Raw genomic sequence first — 20,826 nt, 5'->3', positions numbered from 1 at the left:
GCTAGGTCTGCAAGTAATTAGTATGAATACAAATTTTAAATTTTCTTTCGGGACACTCGGATTGCACAATATTTGGAAAGGACCCTGTCTAGGTTAGTTGTGAGGATAATTAAATGATGGGAAAGTTCTGGTAAAATTTAGGTTATTATTGCAGAGTTCACTCTCTGATCCATATGAATACAGTACTAAAAGTTTCAACCTGCTTGTATCAATGCGGCGGGTGGCGAGATGATGAGGCACAGAGCACACATACAACCACAGCTACGGCTCTTGACGTATCGACACTTCAATTCTTCTTAATGTAGCAACACCTTTCCATTTAGCACCTATGGAATTTTGCCATGCTGTGTGGGCATTGGAACGGCATACCCGAGGCTCAGTGAAGCTATGTCTTCCAGGAGAGCCTCCTCGCACCAGAAGGTGTTGCTCAAACCAAATGTGCCCGTGCGAATTTTCCCGCACTCGCCTGCCATCCACCTTTTACCGCTCCCTTACAGACCGGGTATTCACACGAGGTTTTGCATTCTACATATCCTAACACATTGCCTACGTATGGACCAGATGCACAGTTACAATTTTTAAACATCTTACAACAGTTTGAACATTTGCTACAGTTCAATTCTATTACAGTATTGCTTGATATTTGACATAAACATTAATATTCCCATTGAGACTTATTTACAGTTTTCTTAACATAACATGAAACAGAAAAAAAGAAATGAAATCAGAACATCAATTATACAAGTTTATCGAAAAATCAGAAGAAAAAAAAAATTACTTATATGTACAATAGTACAGCGTCGTCGTTGTTACAAGGAGACTACGAATGTGTGGAAGTCTTCTATGCGGTCCTCTCACAGGGAATTAATTGTCCTCGGGCAGGTCCACATTGGCCATATGTGGCTAACGCATGGTTGCAACTTTCCTATCACCTTCGGTGCCTCAACAGCGGTTTTAGTTTTGAGTTTTATTCGTGAGAGTGTGTTTTATATTTGATCTAAATTTTAGCACTTGTCCTTTGTCCCTCTGTGTCCTCCACCCTAATGCTTTTAGGGTGGACGTTTTAATGCATTGCAGAGTGGCTGGCTTCTCCTTTTTATTCTAGTGGTGAGCCAGCCATGATAATCTGCTCTCTTATTTTGATCTCTTCTACATGTTTCTTGGGTCTCTCTGTGGTTTTCTTGTCAAATTTTGTCAATTTTAGTGTTTGTTGCCCTCCTGTCATTTTTGTGGTTTTCTCTCTCTCTCTCTCTCTCTCTCTCTCTCTCTCACACACACACACTGTGTGTGTGTGTGTGTGTGTGTGTGTGTGTGTGTGTGTGTGTGTGTGTGTGTGTGTGTGTTGACTGTAGAATCAATGGTCTCAGGACAACATTGTGGCGAAAAGGGTAGGCACAGGCCTTCCAGAAGGGCTGTACCACGAGATGACCGTGGGTTCTTAAACTGGAGCTAACATGGAGACAAAAGGCAACAGTTGAAGTCTGGGCAGATGTTACAGGCAGTGCCAGCACAAACTGTTGGTAACTGATTACTGAAAGCTAGTGTAAATCTCAAGTTGTCATGTTTCGTTTACTGATGACTGCTTACCGTAGACGAAAGGGTCTCGCATGGTGTAGAACCAAAGTTGCCTAGCACTTTTAGTGGCATTCTGTGGGATCTGGCAATGAGTTTCACTTTTGTTTGTGGTGGACACAATAATTCTGAAGTATCTGCAGATGACCTGGTGAATAGTCACATGAAGCAGCTGTTCTCAACACCCTTACTTCTCCAACTTGTGGAATTGTGTTGTGCTAAGTTGTTTGATATGGTGACAGAACTGATTTGGTAATTGTCAAAAGTAGGCTGAATGTTCATCACTATATGGAAAGAATGGTAAGCTTGTTGTTATACTCTTACTGATCAGTGTACCAGATGTCATATTTCAGCAGATTAATGCAAGATCCAATATTGCAGTTCACATCATACATGCCTTCTAAAATATGAAAATGCTTGACTGACCTGGTAAGTCCCCTGCTTTTGTCACCCATATAAGATGTGTGGGATGTGATGGGGAAAATATATACTTTCATACAAGCTTGCACACAGCAGTGTTCATGAAATGACACAGCATGCCATTCAGGGATAGCAAGAAAGTCCTAAAGATATCTGGAGGCTATTTGCTGTCAAGCAACCGTGAATACAAGAGTGTATTCATACTAATGGGGTCACCTTATATGGATACTGTGGTATTCCCCGGTGTTGGCGACAAATTTTTCCGTCGCCTGTAATTATTTGATATTATTTAATTCACCTTTTTATTGCTTTGTGACCCTGGTTTCTAAAAAGCTCAGCCTTCTTCAGATTCAGCAAATGTACAACTGTGTAAATGACAATATTATGAAAAGGAGGGATTGCTAATCACCATATGGCGGAGATGCTAAGTTGCAGATAGGCACAAGAAGACGACTATCAAACAAGTAAGCTTTCAGCCAAAAGGTCATAATTCTGAATGAGACAACGTACACACCCATTCACACAAATGCAGCTCTAGCTGCCGAGACCAGACTGCATAAATAAACGAGACACTTCTCAAATCAATGTGTTGCATATTCTAGCGATATTATACAATTCGTGATGAACATTATTCCTTGACCCTCAGTCTAAATGTAAATGTCAAGTTCACATATTAAAATACCAGAGAATATTATTTTTATGAAAAGGATAGATTTCTTCTCACCATAGAGCTGCAGACAGGAATGTAAGTAAATAAATCTTAAGCTGTTTGGTTATCAAATTCCCTTTGCGATTTACAGCTATATTATGGTATTATTTCTTTCCAAATTGGAATAATCAAAGAAACAAAGCACCTATTCCCTTTATTACATCAGTGCGAGATTACATTGACGGGGAATTACTTAACTGTTGCTACATGTTATACTTAGTCATAAATCCTTTTAAGTAAGTCAGGGTAAGCCATTAGCTTGACCAATTATATTAAGCCAATTTCCCCTAAGAATCTTTTTATAAAATTTGACATGAATTGTAGTGTATTCCAAGGAAAACAAAATCCCTTGTTAACAAAGGAAGTCACTACTGTTCAGTAGCAATTCTTACAAACCTCACCAGATTGTCATTCAATAAATTAAATATACAAATCCATTGCAAATTATACTAAGGCACACAAGTAAGAATATGCATCCATCATGTCATTAGATCGAAACAGTTGTTACATTTGACCATGATGTACAGTTGATATTTAGTTCCCTCCAGCAGCATATATGCTGTGAAAGATTTAGAACAAGAAGGGAGTTAAACTGTGATGCAACTAGCAACAACGATAACTGGAAAAGGATAGATGACTAATCACGGTACAGATAACGTGGTAAGTTGCTGCAGATGAGCACAAAGAGAAGACTGTTACACATTTAACTGTAGATAAAAACCTTCAGAAAACACACAAAAAACACATGTGCATGTGTGCGCACAACATTACCAGCACTAGACTTGGTCATTGCTGACATTAAAATAAAGACAATGCCTCCACCAGGAAAAGGTGCACTCAGCTTCAAAAGTTCCTGAAACCAACAATATGTAAGGAGTAATATTATATCATTTGACAAACTGCCGATTGGCTTCTGTCTCGGGTTCTTCGGCCGACGTTCATCTAATGATTTTTCTGACGTTTCGCCAGCACGAGTGGCTGGCATTGTCAAAGCTTCACCCTCCATTGCCGGTGGTGAACTGGAGCCGAGCTCGCGGCCGCAGACTATATTTACCTTGCGCGCCAACGTCCGAGGGCTTCTCCGCGGTCATTTCCGGTGCGGTTCTCCTCTTGCTACCTGCGATGGTCGTTCGCTGCAGTACGGGAAGCCAGGATCCGTTTACCTTAAGGCTTTCCTCTTTCTTGTTCAAACTGTTCGCGTGTTTTTGTATTTCTACAGCTTCTCTGAACAAGCGCGTGTGATAGTGGTTCTCTACAGCCAGAACTTCCGTGTCGGTGAATTTTATTACGTGGTCGGTCTCATTCAGTGCGTGCTCTGCCACGGCCGATTTCTCCACCTGCCCCAACCTGCAATGTCGCTTATACTCCTTGATCCTGGTGTTGATAGATCGTCCAGTCATTCCGACATAAACTTTTCCGCATGTGCATGGTATGCGGTATATTCCCGACATTGCAAGTGGGTCTCTCTTCTCCTTCGCCGATCTAAGACACTCTTTGATCTTCCTTGTCGGTTTGAAAATCGTCTTTACGCCATGTTTGCGCAATATGCGGCTGATTCTGTCCGTCACTCTGGGAATGTATGGCAGAAAGGCCGTACCCGACATATCTTTTTCTGGTTCCTTACTTCGCCGAGTGTTTGGCTCAGTTACACTTCTAATATAATTTGTGGAGTACCCATTGCTCCTCAGGACAGTTTCCAGGTGTTGTATTTCTCGTTTGAGGTGTTGCGGCTCACATATTCGTCCTGCTCTCGTTACGAGCGTACTAATCATGCCTCTTTTCTGGCTCGGGTGGTGGTTTGACAGTTTGTGCAGGTATCGGTCCGTGTGTGTCGTGTATCACGCAGAATACGAATCGATTAGTCAAGGCGTCTTCTCTGCCGGCGGACATACAGAGAAACCTGCGCAACACAGAAGCCCTACCACCTCGGCTGTATGGATTACCCAAGATCCGTAAGAACAACGTTCCACTGAGACCGATCGTTAGCGTTCCTGGATCACCGACATATAAACTGGCAAAACACTTGGCCTCTCTGCTCCAGCCACATGTGGGGAAGACCAACACATACATTAAGGACTCAGGACATTTCATTGAGAAGCTGAAGAAACTGAAACTTGCACCAAACGACATCTTGGTCAGCTTTGATGTTGTTTCGTTATTTGCGAAAGTGCCACTCAGTGACGCTCTGGAGCACATCAGTTCCATTTTCCCGCAGGACATCAGAAAGCTCTTCCATGCATGTCTCACCACGAGCTATTTCACGTGGAATGGCGATTTCTATGAACAGTTGGAAGGCGTTGCCATGGGTAGTCCTCTCAGTCCAGTGGTGGCCAACTTCTTCATGGAACAATTCGAAGCACACGCACTGGACTCGGCGACTTGCAAACCTAAGGTGTGGTACAGGTACGTCGATGATACTTTCGTGGTGTGGAGCCATGGTGAAGAACAGCTCGGTGACTTCCTAAGGCACTTGAACAGCCTCCATGCCAACATAACATTTACCATGGAAGTAGAAAAAGACAAGAAACTGCCATTTCTAGATGTGCTGCTCACAAGGGACGGCGAAAACCTGGGACACAGCGTGTATCGAAAACCGACACACACGGACCGATACCTGCACAAACTGTCAAACCACCACCCGAGCCAGAAAAGAGGCATGATTAGTATGCTCGTAACGAGAGCAGGACGAATATGTGAGCCGCAACACCTCAAACGAGAAATGCAACACCTGGAAACTGTACTGAGGAGCAATGGGTACTCCACAAATTATATAAGTAGAGTAACAGAGCCAAACACTCGGCGAAGTAAGGAACCAGAAAAAGAAATGTCGGGTACGGCCTTTCTGCCATACATCCCCAGAGTGACGGACAGAATCGGCCGCATATTGCGCAAACATGGCGTAAAGATGATTTTCAAACCGACAAAGAAGATCAAAGAGTGTCTTAGATCGGCTAAGGAGAAAAGAGACCCACTTGCAACGTCGGGAATATACCGTATACCATGCACATGCGGAAAAGTTTATGTCGGAATGACTGGACGATCTATCAACACCAGGATCAAGGAGTATAAGCGACATTGCAGGTTGGGGCAGGTGGAGAAATCGGCCGTGGCAGAGCACGCACTGAATGAGACCGACCACGTAATAAAATTCGCCGACACGGAAGTTCTGGCTGTAGAGAACCACTATCACACGCGCTTGTTCAGAGAAGCTGTAGAAATACAAAAACACGTGAACAGTTTGAACAAGAAAGAGGAAAGCCTTAAGGTAAATGGATCCTGGCTTCCCGTACTGCAGCGAATGACCATCGCAGGTAGCAAGAGGAGAACCGCACCGGAAATGACCGCGGAGAAGCCCTCGGACGTTGGTGCGCCAGGTAAATATAGTCTGCGGCCGCGAGCTCGGCTCCAGTTCACCACCGGCAATGGAGGGTGAAGCTTTGACAATGCCAGCCACTCGTGCTGGCGAAACATCAGAAAAATCATTAGATGAATGTCGGCCGAAGAACCCGAGACAGAAGCCAATCGGCAGTTTGTCAACAAGTGGCCACGAAAGCCTTAACAATTTTGTATTATATTATTTACTATATCATAACACCAATGAGAATAGTAATCCTTCCAGTCCCCACAAAGTTTGATAAAATATTGAACAGAAGCTTCTTGCGTAACAGTTTCCATTTGTCAGTGAGTAACAGATGTGACCCACATGGCTGTTGACACATCAGTCTTTGGGCAATCTCAGACAGCAGCTTTTCCCTTGGTTGAATGAGTGCTGCTTTGTGGTCACAAACAGAAACAATGAAAGATAAAGTGCAGACCAACAATGAACGACCTGACTTCTGGCTTTTTATGGTGAAAGCAAGACCAGTTAATTAAGAAAGTAATAAAAAAGTCAGTGAAAGTTCCCGAACTTGATTAACTGAGAGTTCCACTAAAGCACCGAGAGCTATCAGGGAAATTTCAAACGCACGCTCCAGGTTTCCAGTGTTAAGTCATGCTAGCACAAGGGAGCCTACACACAAGCACTGTAGACCTTGTTTCGGCAATGGCAGAACATTACACATATGTGACTGTTGCAACTGCTGTGGAGTCAGCTTTCTGCTACCCCAGTGCCCTCGGGCAAGAGTAAGTGAAATTTCATTTCCGACATGTCCCACCAATTTCTTAAAGTTAGTTGACGCACTGTCAGCAGCAGTTGATACTAGTACTGTGATGATATTCAGTACAGTGCAAGACACTGTAATAGCCATTTTAAGAGACAGGACAGTCTTCACATTCTTGAAGGAAGAAAACCCTTGTACGCATTGTGAAGTTGGGGATAAGACAATACCTGAAACTTCCTGGCAGATTAAAACTGTGTGTCCAACCGAGACTCGAACCCGGGACCTTTGCCTTTCGCGGGCAAGAGCTCTACCAACTGAGCTACTGAAGCACGACTCACGGCCGGTACTCACAGCTTTACTTCTGCCAGTACCTCGTCTCCTACCTCCTCCTAGAGCACTTGCCCGCGAAAGGCAAAGGTCCAGAGTTCGAGTCTCGGTCGGGCACACAGTTTTAATCTGCCAGGAAGTTTCATATCAGCGCACACTCCGCTGCAGAGTGAAAATCTCATTCTGAAGACAATACCTGACTGCAAATGTGCAGCTGAGGGTGCCTGCATATGACACATAGTGGCCCAATGTGCCATTCACCTACATATTATCTTGCTGCTGAGGCACATCATGTCAGTGGGAGTGAAATTGGCTGCAAGTAAGTGGTTGTAGTAAGTCAAGCCATAAAATCAACCCCCTCCCCCGCACTGTGGCACACCACCTCCTGGCCACTGAGGAAACAGCACCTCGGGATAGGTTGCCATCTTAAGATACATAGGTTTCTTCTCTAGCAGAGGGTCCACCATTGTGTGGGTACCTGTGGTATACAAATATTTGAACAGTAAATTTTAACTGAAAGTGTATCAGAAAACGTGTGTAGCAACAGGTTTACCTGCTGACTTGCATTAAATTTCAGTTGTGTGTGAAGCATTCTGGGTGATATTCCAGTCGTCATCTCCTAAGTTAGTGTTTTAGACTCATTTGAGCATTTTTATTGTAACACTATATTTAAGAGACAAGTGTTAGCAGTTTTAGTACAGGAAAACAAGACGAGACATTCTATATTTTTAAGACACATGCTCACTATTTCTACTTCTACTACTTCAAGATAACGTGCATCAAAAAAAGATTTCCAGCATATGTTAATTTTTTTTTTAACTACTTTTGATTTCTGCCCCCAAAGTTCGTGTTTCAAAAGTCAACATTTTTGTATATTTTTAGTCATTAATGTCTTGTGACACAAACTTGACCCTCAGTTTAGTACTAATGATGACATTTAGAAACTCAAGAATGAATAAATCAGGAACATAATTTCCTTGTGGATATTTTGCTCACAGGAATAAAGCAACTTCAGAAATTATTTGTCCTATTATAGAGAAAACAACAATAGTATTGTACTGAAAAACGTTAATAGTGCTTTCTTCAACAACTCTTCCTAAATCACTAATGAATCCTTGAGGAGGGAAGAGTATAATCAACATTGCACATCTCTTAAGTATCCAGTAAAATTGTGTGTGGATGAGTCTTACCTTTGTATTTAAAGTACCATATGCTATGTGGCCTAAACAGTATCCAAAAGTAATGTAATTACGTCTGTGTTTACTTTTAGACTTTCTGCGACCCATGGGAATCTGGCTGCCTTGAAAAAGCTGAAAAATTTGTGCAAGATCATGCAACTGTGATTGGTGGTGCTGGTATAGTTGTAGCATGCATCATGGTGAGTAGTGATAAATTTGTTTGCCAGTAGTGGAGCAACATTATAACATTTTCTAAACAAAATGAAATTGAAGTGTTTTGGGTAACAAAACAAAGTATTATGGTTAAATCAAACAATGGAAATTCCAGGTTGGAACATGAACACTGTAGGAAGAGATAGTGCTACTTACTGTAAATATGACATGTTAAGTTGCAGATGGGCACAATTAGACACTTGTACAAAAGCTTTCAGCCACAGGCTTCATCAGAAGAAGAAATGGAAACACATGCACATATGCACGACTGCCATCTTGGGCAGTTTGGTCTGAGGTGTTGGAGTTCAGTTGGAGGGGGTCACTACTTAATGGAAGCTCCAATGCTAGGTGCCTCGTGTAAACCCTGAGGGAAACAGTGCCCAGGGCCAGAAAGAATTCTAATGTGCATTCAGTGTGTCTCCCGTAGGACCTCATCTGAGATGTGAAGGCAGCCCTGCCTGTGGCTATTGAGGGTGCAGGGAATAGTAGTCATGTTAGCAACAGTGACACCAGTCGCTTGTGTTTTCCTTCATTTCCTACAGGTGGCTTGTGGAGATGAAGGAGACTGCTGGTCTTGGTTGCAAGATGCAAGTTGAGCTCACAGTTTGCAGCATTGTACCCAGAGCCAATTGGGGTCCTTTGGTTTGGAGTCAAGTGGAGGGTCACGGTGGGAGATTTCTGGATCTGCATTATGGGTGGAGAAACAGTTGCTCAGGTAGTAGGGTACTTGCAGAGGGCATACGAGTCTTTTTGGCTAAGCGGTTGTTTAAGGTCCTCCGAACACTCACCATTAGATATGCAGAAAGCAAAATCAGGTTGTGTATGGAGCGCAGGTACTTAGACTTTCAAAATTTTAACTGTAATTTGTCAAAGTATTTGTAGCACTCAAATTATTCTCAGAACTGAGAGCTGGCCGAAACCCAGAGGAGGAGGGGAGGGGTGGGTGTTCATTGTTGTTGACAAAAATATTGTCTCCAATGAGATTGATTTTCAGTGTGACAGTAGACACCAGTAGCAGACCTAGGTGAACTTAAGCTAATTATCAGATTCTGTCATAATAGTTTTGGAATCATTTAAGGAAATTTTACAAACAGTAGTGCTGAAATACCCAGATCATCTATCATTAGTTGGAGGTGACTTTAATTTATAGAGTATAGACTGGGGTGTCTATGGATTCACTGCAGGTGGTATGGGCAGACAGCCTTGTGAAGTAAGTTTTTACACATTTTCAGAAAACATCCTTGAACAATTAGACAACCCATGCACAATGAAAATATTCTAGACCTTGTAGCTAGAAACAGGCCTGACTTTATCAACAGTTGGTACAGAAACTGGGATTAGTGATCATGTCATCATAGTGACAGTAGTTACTGTAGTTAATAAAACCATCCCGAGGGCAAGGAGAGTATTTATACTAGGAAAAAAGCAGGTACACAGTTGTTAGCATCCCACTTGGACAAAAAATGGACATCATTTAGCTTCAATATGGTGGACATAAAGGAATTATGGGCAAAATTTAAACTGATTGTAATTCGCACCCTAGAGATGTTTGTGCCAAGTAAGTTGATTAAGGATGAACCTTCGGTTAAAAAAAAAATAATGCGCAAAAGTAGACAGCCAAAAGTTAAAAGAAATTCATGTGACAGTAAGATGATCAATATATCAATACTTAGATGCTTACAAACTTCTGAACAGTAATCAACATGGCTTTTGCTCGGGCCACACCACGTAACAGCTATCGGTGCCTATACTGAAGAGATTGTCGGGAATCTTGACACTAAAAAATGTGTAGTGGGAATTAACTTAGATCTATCTAAAGCTTTCGATACAGTAAATCACCTAATTCTGTTAAACAAGATGGAGGCAACAGGTGTAAGGGGAGTTGTGAGGCAATGGTTTCTATCTTACCTTAAAGATAGAATTCAGGTGGTAGAAGTAGAACAGAAAACCAAGTGGATTTCAGATGCAAAGAAATTGGAAATAGGTGTCCCACAAGGCAGTGTTCTTGATCCCTTATTATTCTTGCTTTATATAAGTGGCATAAAAATCCAAATATTTCTACCAAAATAATGTTTGCAGATGACACGAGCATAACTATAAGTGGTGGTAAAAAATCATTAACCACCACAAGTGACATAGTCCTGAAATATATACAACAATGGCCAACGAGTTAATGCTTAATCTAAGTAAAACAAATTATATACAGTGTGGCAAAGCAACCCAAGATATGGACCTCCAGTTAAAACTAATTGATATGAGATAGTGTGCAATCCACAAACTTTTTGGGCATTCACATTGATCAAAACTTCAGCTGGGAAGACCATCTCAAGTATTTATCCCACAATCCTCCAAGAACTCATTGTAGGCCCCTTTTCAAACAACTACAAATACTCACAATACCATCACTGTATATATTTAAAAGCATTCTATGTACAATAGCACATATGAAAAATCTACGTACAAATGAGGTCTGCCACAATTATAATACTAGAAGTCATAAGAATTTGTATGTAGAAATGGTAAGGACAACACAAACCCAAAAGCATGTAAGTTATTTTGGAATAAAACTTTACAATGCTCTGCCAGTGTACATAAAGGAAATAGTAGATGAAGTAAAACTTATGACTGAGCTTAAAAATTACCTTCTAAGCAAAACTTTCTGTGACACAGATGAATGCTTTGATTGTGTGTAAATTTATTGCCAAAAATTTTAATTTATATGTCTAAATTATACTTTTAAAAATGCCTTGAAAGTGATATTCCATTATTATGTGTGTAGTACTTGTATGATAACTTTGTTGTGACAATTCCTACATCATGGAAATGATGTACAGGAAGAGAATGAAATGAAAATATGCGAAGCACACATCTACTTCAATCATACCTTAGGGAAAGATCCTGCCGAGAACCTGAGAAAATTCTGATGATACATAAAATCACTAATCAGATTGAAGGCTTCTATCCACTCAGTTGTTGACCAGTCTGAGGTGCAAATAGAAAACAGCAAAAATAAAACTGAAGTTTTAGAGTTCAGATTTAACAAATCATTCACAAAGGAGAATTGTACAAATTGTCATTGGACAGTTGTACAGACTCCCACAAGGACAACATAGAAATAAGCATCTGTGGCACAGAGAAGTAGATGAAAGAGTTCAAAACAAATAAGTCACAAAGTCCAGATGGAATCCCAATTCAGTTTTCAGAGAGTACTCAGTGGCATTGCCCCTTACTTAACCTGCATTTATCCTTTGAAATTCTTTTGCCCAGTGCAGAAAGTCTCCAGTAAGTGGGAAAAAAGTGCATATGACTTCTGTATATAAGAAAGGTAAAAGAACAGACCTGCATGATTACAGACCAATATCCTGGATATTGGTGTGCTGCAGAATTCTTGACAACATTCAGAGTCTGAAGGTAATACAGTTGGTTCAGACGGAAAAGCTTCTGCTCAAATTTAGAAAGCAACATTTTGTGAAGCTCATCTTGCCATTTCCTCAGGATATCCTGCAAACCATGGATAGACAGCAGTAGGCTGATTCCATATGCCCATATTTTGGGAAAGTGTTTGACAAGGGGCCCGCAGCAGGCTGTTGATCAAAGTCTGAGCATACAGTTTAGGTTTCTAGATATTTGAGTGGCTTGAAGACTTTTGAAGTAAAAGAACCCAATACATTGTGCTCGATGGTGAGTGTTAATCAGAGACAAAGGTATCGTCAGGAGTGCCCCGGGTAAGTGCTATAGGACTAGTTGTCATCTATCTGCATCAATGATCTGATGACCAGGGTGAACAGCAATTTACTGTGTTTGCTGATGGTGCTGTGGTGTTTGAGATGGTGTCATTAAGTGACTGTTGGATGACAAGTGATGACCTGGACAAAATTTGTAGTGGTTATGAATGGGAGCTCACTCTAAATGTAGAAAAGTATAATTTAATGCAGACGAGTAGCAAAAGCACTCCTGTAATGTTAGAATACAGCATTAGTAAGGTGCTGCTTGACAGCCAAAGTGGATAAATGTCTAGGTATGATGTAGCAATAAAATATGAAATGGAACAAGCATATTGAGTTGGTAGTAGGGAAGGTAAATGCTCAACTTTGTTTTATTAGGAGAATTTTGGGGAAGTGTTCCTCACTCATAAAGGAGACAGTGTATATGATGCTGGTGTGACCTATTCTTTAGTAGTTAGTGTTTGGCATCCCCACCAGTCAGATTAAAGGAAGACATCAAAGCAGTTTGGAGGTATGCTGCTAGATTTGTTATCAGTAGGTTTGATCAGCTTGCAAGTATTACAGAGATGTTTCGTGAACTCTAATAGAAAACCCTGTAAGGAAGACAATTCTCTCCTAGTGAGGCACTAGTGCAGAAATTTAGAGAATCAACATTTGAGGCCTACTGAAATAGGAGTCTACTGCTGCCAAAGTATATTTTGTGTAAGAACCATGAAAATAAGATGGAAAAATTGAGTTCGCACTTCTCCCTCACTCTGTCTGTGAATGGAACAGGAAAGGAAATGACTAGTAATAGTAAATAGCACCATCTGCCATGCACTGTACAGTGCCTTGCACCTCCCATCCTGGTGCTCCAAGCAGCTGCTTGCCACTTAGGCCTTGAACCAGCCTGAATGAACAGATAAAGGAAGTTGTGCCAATAAGAAAGATGCGTGCGACCTTTTTTTCCTCATGAGCTTTAAAAAGCCATGTTTCATGTCTTTCTAAAATATTATCAGATGGATTCAAATATGACTAATTAAATCTATTGTGGATGTTTCTAAATAAGTTGTTCAAACCTATTAAGGAAAGAATTGAGCATCATGTTTAAAGTACATTACAAGACAACTGAATTTGGTATTAACTGTGGAAAAGTTACAACAATTTTACTGAATCTCTGCAGCTGAGAAAAGTTTCTGAACTGTAAATACTAACATCAAATGTAATAAAAATAAACTGTAGTTATAACAATTATTTGATGGAGATTGCAATTAACTGGCTGTGTTGCCAGAATTTGAGGATCAGATTGTACATAATCTGAAATAATATTCTGACATAAACAGCAGCTTATCATATTAGCTTCAAGAATATAGTATTAGCACATGCTATATAATTAAGAGTATCTCTAGTGTTGTAGTTACTGCACACATTCTATAAATGTAAACAATAGGATAAATTTGTTCTGTAGCTGCCTAATGAAAACTTCTTTTTCAGTTGCTGGGGATGATTTTCTCATGTGCACTGTTTAAGATGATTGAATAAAACCCCCACTTCTAAATCAGTGTTCATGATCGGAACACAATGTGTGTTGTGTAAAGGGAGTTTAATTAAATCGGAGAACTTAACCAGATAGTGTGTTCCTGTAAATATCTGTAGCTACGAATGCTACAGAAAAGAAAATGTAAAGGATGTTTAACTTCATGCCAGACATGAAATTTATAGTGGAATTGTCATCTGTTAAGAAAAAGTGATGGTTTTACAAGACAATGAAGTGTCCTGTAAGCTTAAGACCAGTGATTTTCATCTTAATATAAACAACACGCACAAATTTAAATATTGCTTTGTACATATTCATATATATGAATTGTGGACTGCTGTAGTGTGTCAGTATTAATCTCTGTATACAAAATATGGCTTTTCATACTACTTTACACCAACATTCCTTTATGAATCTGTGTTTAGAAATATTCTACAAGAATTTAATTTATTATTAAAAATGTTAATTATACTGGCAGTATGCTCTTGCCAGTTTGCAGTTACTTTAATTCTCTTTAACTCTATTGTCTGCACATCATCACACTCATTTTCTAGATATGAATATAACAGAGGGAAGTGTGTGTCTATCGACCTGCCAGCGCTTTTGTTTGGTAAGTCTCATCATCTTTCTTTTTAGATTCACTTTCTAGATATTTAGAATAATTCTTGTGTAAAATCACTATTATTTCATTTTGCAAGAAGGTAACTATTACCCACATTCATTATGTGGGTATAGGAAAGCACCAACCTTACTTACTCTTCATTTTATGTCAGTGGCAAAACATATTTAGTTATTGGCACATTGTCTATAAGGAGCTATTACCTCTTTCATGTTAAAGTTGAATTTTCACTTTAGAAAGTGAACATTCTGTTTGTGAAGTGGATTATTTTGATAGTGCTTCACTACTGCAAAAATAGGAAGCATGGGTGATAGCACGGATAGTAAAGCACAATGCAATGTCACATTTGATTTCTCAATAACTCTGTGTGTGTGTGTGTGTGTGTGTGTGTGTGTGTAAACAAAATGTTATGGTGTCAACCCATTTCCTTAAAAAATGTTCTTTGTACCTGATGCTCTTGTCAGTAAAATGTAAGTGAAAGTTTTTGTTCAGGTATGTTAAGTTTTTCTTTCTTACATAGTAGTAGTGAAGAACATGCTTAAAGTGAACTTTCTGTAGTTGATAAAATGTTAAAATGAAATGTGCTGCAAATTCAACATAACAATGAAGAGTTTTTTATTTTATTGAGTACTGACCACTGTATCATATGAAGAACACCCATTAACTAGACACCTGTGTTAAATTTTTGTACTGATGTAACAGTTGAAGAGAGTGCATTTTAAATAAAGGAGAATGTGTGAAAATATGTAATATACAAATAAAGAAATTAATATTTAAAAAATTCCTTATTCCTATTAATATTCATTTATTTATTTTAGCCATCTTTCAGCATTGACATGCAATTGATGTAGTCAGAAGAATTACAGCTATTTGTACATTATGTTTTACGTAACAAAATATTACATGGTAAAAATATAGCAGTGCTGTACCCTGTTAGCTTATAGCTGCCTCTACACCCATATCTATCTATACATACATCTACACGTTTACTCTGCAATTCACATTTAAGTGCTCTGCAGTATGCCTTAATTTATCGATAAATTGTCATCTTTACAACTATTCTGAAATTCCTCTATACTATAGAAAGTATTTTCCTTCATCCACACTTTGGTTTTAGTTTTGAAAATATCCAGTGAAACCAATTGAGCCTGTATGGGTAAAGTGTTGAATAATTTTATGCCTATGTATTCATAGCTAGATTGGGTTTTCTTAAGCCTAGTTGTGGGTATATCAATCTTATTTGTTTGTTGAGTATTGTGTTGATGAACAGATTTCCTTACAGTGTAGCAGTTTAAGTTTTCTTTTATGTTTAATAGGCAACAATATATGCAAAGAGATGGGACTGTGAGAATTTTGAAGTCCTTAAAATAAGGTCTACATGAGGTCTTGTCAGTGAATCCAGTTACCGCATAAAAGAATGCCATATTGAAGATGGGAGTGAAAGAAGGCGAAGTATGAATGATGTAATAAATCTTGTGTAACACATAATCTGTATGTGTGTTCCATGTTAATTCCAAGTCATTGTGTATTCCTTGTAGTTTAACAGATGATAACTCAATGTTGCTGTTTGATAGACTGAAGATTATCTTGACAGGCTTTTCATGGTTCATAGTTAACTCATTAGCTTTAAACCAGATGTTAGATATTTTGAGACATTCTTCACTTTCCTCCTTAAATTTGTTTATATCCTTTCTGGAATTAGCTTATGTTGTGTCATCAGCATAGAGGATAGATTTACAGGGTAAGTTACTCGGAAAGTCATTTACAACTAATATAAATAGTAGTGGGCCAAGCACTGACCCATGAGGAACACCTCGTTTTATACTTAGTCTGTGACTTTTGGCTATTATGCTTTACAATTTATTTTCTATTGCTGAGATATGATTCAATTAGTGAGAGTTCAAAGTGTTTGTGAAGGAATCAAAGTCAATATGATAACAGAACACTGAACATGGGCTATAAAGTTTTTCTCCATTCTTAGTGAGATACCAAAATAAACTAATCTTGTTTGTGAGAACAGCACATTGATGGAAGTAATAAGTTAACATTGGAAGCTTTTTTATGGGGTGGCATCCCGTAGAGTTATTAAATAACTTTGTCACAATGACTGCAGTACAAGAAGCAAGTAGCATCAGAAATGGAGTACGGTTAATAATAATACATTATATAACAGCTAAAATAAACATTAGTTTTTATTTATTCATTCATTTCTAGAGAAATTTCTTTCAAATAAATGAATTATGTATGATAAAAGGAATGGAAGGAACTTATCGCTCACAACAGAAATGAAAGAGGGGTGTTCTAACAACTTAAAGTGTGAGTGTGGATCTGGGTTACATCAGTTTATTCCCTCAAACCACCTTCCACTTCTTTATGACGTGACTTACTTGGAACTTGCAGCCACTCTTCTTTACTGGCTAGCCGGCTGCCAGAAACCCTCTTGACTACTTCTCCATCAAATAATGCTAGGTACAGTGATTTTTAGATTCTTACTACTTATGAAATAAGTAGACATACAAATTTTACTTTTCGTCAATTAACGATGTATTTGACCTCAATACACAATAAAACTCTCACTTTCCACATAAATATTTAACTTCCTGTAAGTCTCTTGTACAGCCGAACATCAGAAAGAAATTGAGTTACAGTTGAAAGAAAGTTCACTTGGATACCATAACTTTTAACATGAATCAGAAAATAAGTCTTGTCTATAGCAAGTTTATGTCAAGAGTTCTTTTTCAACTGTTCTTGTTTTAATAACAATAGTCAGTGACACAATAAGCATAGAGCTGCATATAAACTCCATGGTTCTTCCTTACACACTCACTAAAACCTCTATGGATTGCCCGACAAGTACTCGTCAGTGCCGTTTGTCCGCCATGTCTACTTTCTTCCTGCGACTGATTGCACACACACACACACACACACACACACACACACACACACACTCATGTGTTTGAGACAGTAGAAGGCTGAGTGGTTCTAGATTTTACACAGAAATTCTTGAATCACTACAGTCTCTGATGGTACAACTTTCGAATTATGTTGTTGAATTCACAAACTAGAAATGCATTATGTTGTTTACAAATATACTCCATCCTCATTAGCTGCATTATTGGTCAACCTGATTATTTATTGGTAATAACAATTTTTACTGGATGAATTCTTTAGTAGAGTAAAAACAATTTAGTAAATATACTTAGACTTGTTTCAAATTACATACTACTCCTGTCTTTGACATCTTGTGGCAGTACATTATATAGCTTGACTCCATTGTAAACATATTGGTTTGGTCTTAAGTCTATTCTACATGGTAACAAAATCATATGAAAGTGAGTATAAAGAAAATGAAGTTATAATTTGAAAACTCAATAAAGAAAATGCTATTTTCATAGTCTTCCATGTCAGTAAATTGTCGTCTCCAGATTGTGACCCTCAACTAAAGATGTTTCAGGTCAGCTCATAGATATAATTTTAACTTCCCTCCCCCTGTGAAACTGAAGTTAGATTACTATGACTGAATAATATCTAGTAACTTGAATGGAAACTTTGGGGCAAGAGAAGTCCCTTCTCCAAAATTTTTAAATTATCTTCCACTCTCCCAGGTATAAAACTAATTATTCCAAATGGAATAAAATATCTGTGGCTCTGCAGAATTCTGGCGATCATAGACTCTGAAAATTCTTAAAATAATCAGAGGCAGAATCGTACACCATGGGGAAGCTGTCTTGGTGCTATGACATACTCACTCTGCAGCATGAGGATCAGTGTCCAAGTTGCACATCAATTTCAATAAAGTCCAGAATTTAATATATAAAATTGAACATAAATGACCATGGTGCAGGGTCTACTGATTTCCCAGGATACGAAGTTCCCTACAATTACAACACACCAAACAATGTTCTGAGGCACAAACAAGGGAGAGGTTAAAACAACCAAAGAATTGAACATATCTTTTCCATTCACGAAATTATAATTTTACATACACGATTTTCCTTGCTACATTTCAGTACACATCTTCCTCTTGTACGAGATGAAATGTTATCATAATTCATCAAATTACATTCGGTGTTCAAAATGGAGGATTACAACAATGCCGCTAATTAAAATTCCACTGTGATCCTACTCCTGAAACAATCAGAAGTTAGTCCATTGTACACGTAATGTTTCACATTCTATTCACAGAGTTTTTATGTCATGAGCCACCGATAATCTGTCACTCGAAGTCGTAATGAGTCTTCGAGCCATATAAATCACTTACTTGATTAAACATAAACGTTTGTGCTACATGAAAAAATGTAATAGAAGCAAAATGATATACTACATGACGTGCTCACTGACAGGCCATCCAGATGATGAACATCGAAGGGATTCCAATTAAAGCAGTGGAAACTTCATATTTTCATGGTGTAAACAATAGTGGCATGAAAATGCCCTGGTAAAACACAAGGGAACAACTTTGCTTATAAACTAGTATGTTAATTGTCACAAGCATGTTCTAATAAAGAAAATAATTAGAACATACAAAATAATCCTTAGATTATTGTCCAAATTTTTATGGGTGCTGTCAAGTTACTGAAAATAAACATTGGCAATTATTAGAAAAACCCCTGAAAAAAGTAATTACTTTCACATCTTTATGCAGACCACCTTACCCTCAGTAATGAATCTATGAAGTGATCTGCTGGTGTGATTTATGGGAAATCTCATTAAGAAAAAATGAGGTATTAATCAGTATACTAAAATCACTGAAAGACTGCAGGACTATCTGAACTCTCATAGTAAATAATTTGCTATGTGCTTGTGGATGACAAAAACTATAGCTCAACTACAGAAGCTGCATTAAAATTTGACATTGCATCGCCTTACAGAATGAAAGCAAGCAAATTTTTAAGCCTGCTTGTTATTTACTTTGTCACCTAAGTGTGACAATATGCAACAGTAAATGAATAAATCTAGTAGTATTGTCAGACTTGGGTGACAAGTTAACTGTTATTTATTAATTTAATTGGATGGATAAAAAACCCTACTCAACACAATTATTGTAATTGGAGAATGTTAGGGGACAAGTTATCATTGTTAAAAAAAGGAGATAAAGGCAACCACCAGAGTTTGAGGTATTTAAAATGCTTCAAATGGCTCTCAGCACTGTGGGACTTAACATCGGAGGTCATCAGTCCCCTAGAACTACTTAAACCTAACTAACCTAAGGACATCACACACATCCATGCCCGAGGCAGGATTCGAACCTGCGACCGTAGCAGTCGCGCGGTTCCGGACTGAAGTGCCAAGAACCGCTCAGCTACCACAGCTGGCTTGAGGTATTTACTTGCTGGACACAGCATACAATACATGCACTAGAACAGTGCACAGTACATTTATTTAGCAGAATAAATGAGTCTTCATAGATGAATGTTAGGGGCACATGGCATATTGTTCTCTATTAGTCCACTAATGCCACTGCAAAGAGACATATTGTTTTCTATTCGTTACCACAGTTTCACAAATACCATCACATACACTCTGAGGTATAGAACAGTCATGTTATACATTAAAAAAGGCAGAAGCAATTGCTGTGGGCATTAGTAGTTATAAATAGTGCTCATGCTCTCATATTGTTTATTATGGGAATTACAAAGATATTAATAATATGAAATAGGATAGATTGTTGTCACAAAGAGCACATGTTAAGTGACGGACAGGCACATTGAAAGAAGAGTCTTAAATATTATCAACTATAATATAATCCACCAGAGAAGGACCACCTTAATTCCACGAGCAGCACGCACACGGCAGGGGAAAGAGGGAGGGGGGGGGGGATGCAGAGGGGTTTTGACTGCTGCTCGTCCCCCAAAATGAAAATTATATTTCCCACTATGGTCCTCGCCCAATCTAGAAATATCCTTGTCTGTCCCTATTCCATCAATGCTCCCAACCCCCTACATTCCTTGGCTCATATCCCTACAATAGACCTCATTCCAAATGTATACTCGGAGATTAGGTATTGAATTGGAAGTCATATCCAGGAACAGATGTATATGCAGATCTCAAATTAGTAATGAAACTGAAGATTTAGAAAATCGGATGGAGGAATTAGTGTGTAAACGAGTGTGCTACTGAAGAATAGAAGTTTCCAAAGCAGCTTCAGCAGAAGCAGCTACATACTACGCAACTGCATCATTAATGAGAAAAAAAAAAAAAAAAAAGGCCTGATGTGCCAGAAGCCAACGACCTTTCATCAGTATTGGCCCCTCCTCAGTCTTCAACAGTGAAAGACTTTTCACCAGCTTCACCATCATCAGCAGTAACAGAAGCAAACAGAAGAAGCACAAGAACCAGGAAACTTACAACTCTGCAGGATTTTTGGTACCAGACCTCAGTTACAAGACTAACATAAGGCAGATAACTTCAGATATGCCAACTTTCAAGTCTAACTGGCAACAGACT

At 38.9% G+C, this 20,826-nt stretch overlaps 2 protein-coding genes across 4 annotated transcripts in view; both read left to right on the top strand.

Moving 5' to 3' along the window:
* LOC126253702 (CD151 antigen-like) overlaps positions 1 to 15,160 on the top strand; it is a 247,146-nt gene extending 231,986 nt beyond the window's left edge. The window contains exon 9 of the transcript XR_007546017.1: positions 14,989 to 15,160. The gene's annotated coding sequence lies outside the window, so the exon portion shown is untranslated. The remainder of the gene's footprint in view (positions 1 to 14,988) is intronic.
* The window catches only part of LOC126253704 (CD151 antigen-like), a 115,223-nt gene extending 100,063 nt beyond the window's left edge, over positions 1 to 15,160 (top strand). For all 3 annotated transcript variants that reach the window (XM_049955232.1, XM_049955230.1, XM_049955231.1), the window contains 2 exons: positions 8,399 to 8,506; positions 13,718 to 15,160. In XM_049955232.1, coding sequence (XP_049811189.1) covers positions 8,399 to 8,506; positions 13,718 to 13,765 — 156 coding nt within the window. In that variant the 3' untranslated portion in view covers positions 13,766 to 15,160. The remainder of the gene's footprint in view (positions 1 to 8,398; positions 8,507 to 13,717) is intronic.
* Positions 15,161 to 20,826: the final 5,666 nt, after the last annotated feature.

Source organism: Schistocerca nitens, chromosome 4 (genome assembly GCF_023898315.1).
Source record: "Schistocerca nitens isolate TAMUIC-IGC-003100 chromosome 4, iqSchNite1.1, whole genome shotgun sequence".
Taxonomy (NCBI): Eukaryota; Metazoa; Arthropoda; class Insecta; order Orthoptera; family Acrididae; genus Schistocerca; species Schistocerca nitens.
The sequence above is the reverse complement of the archived record's forward strand: the minus strand, read 5'-3'. Positions and strand labels throughout refer to the sequence as shown.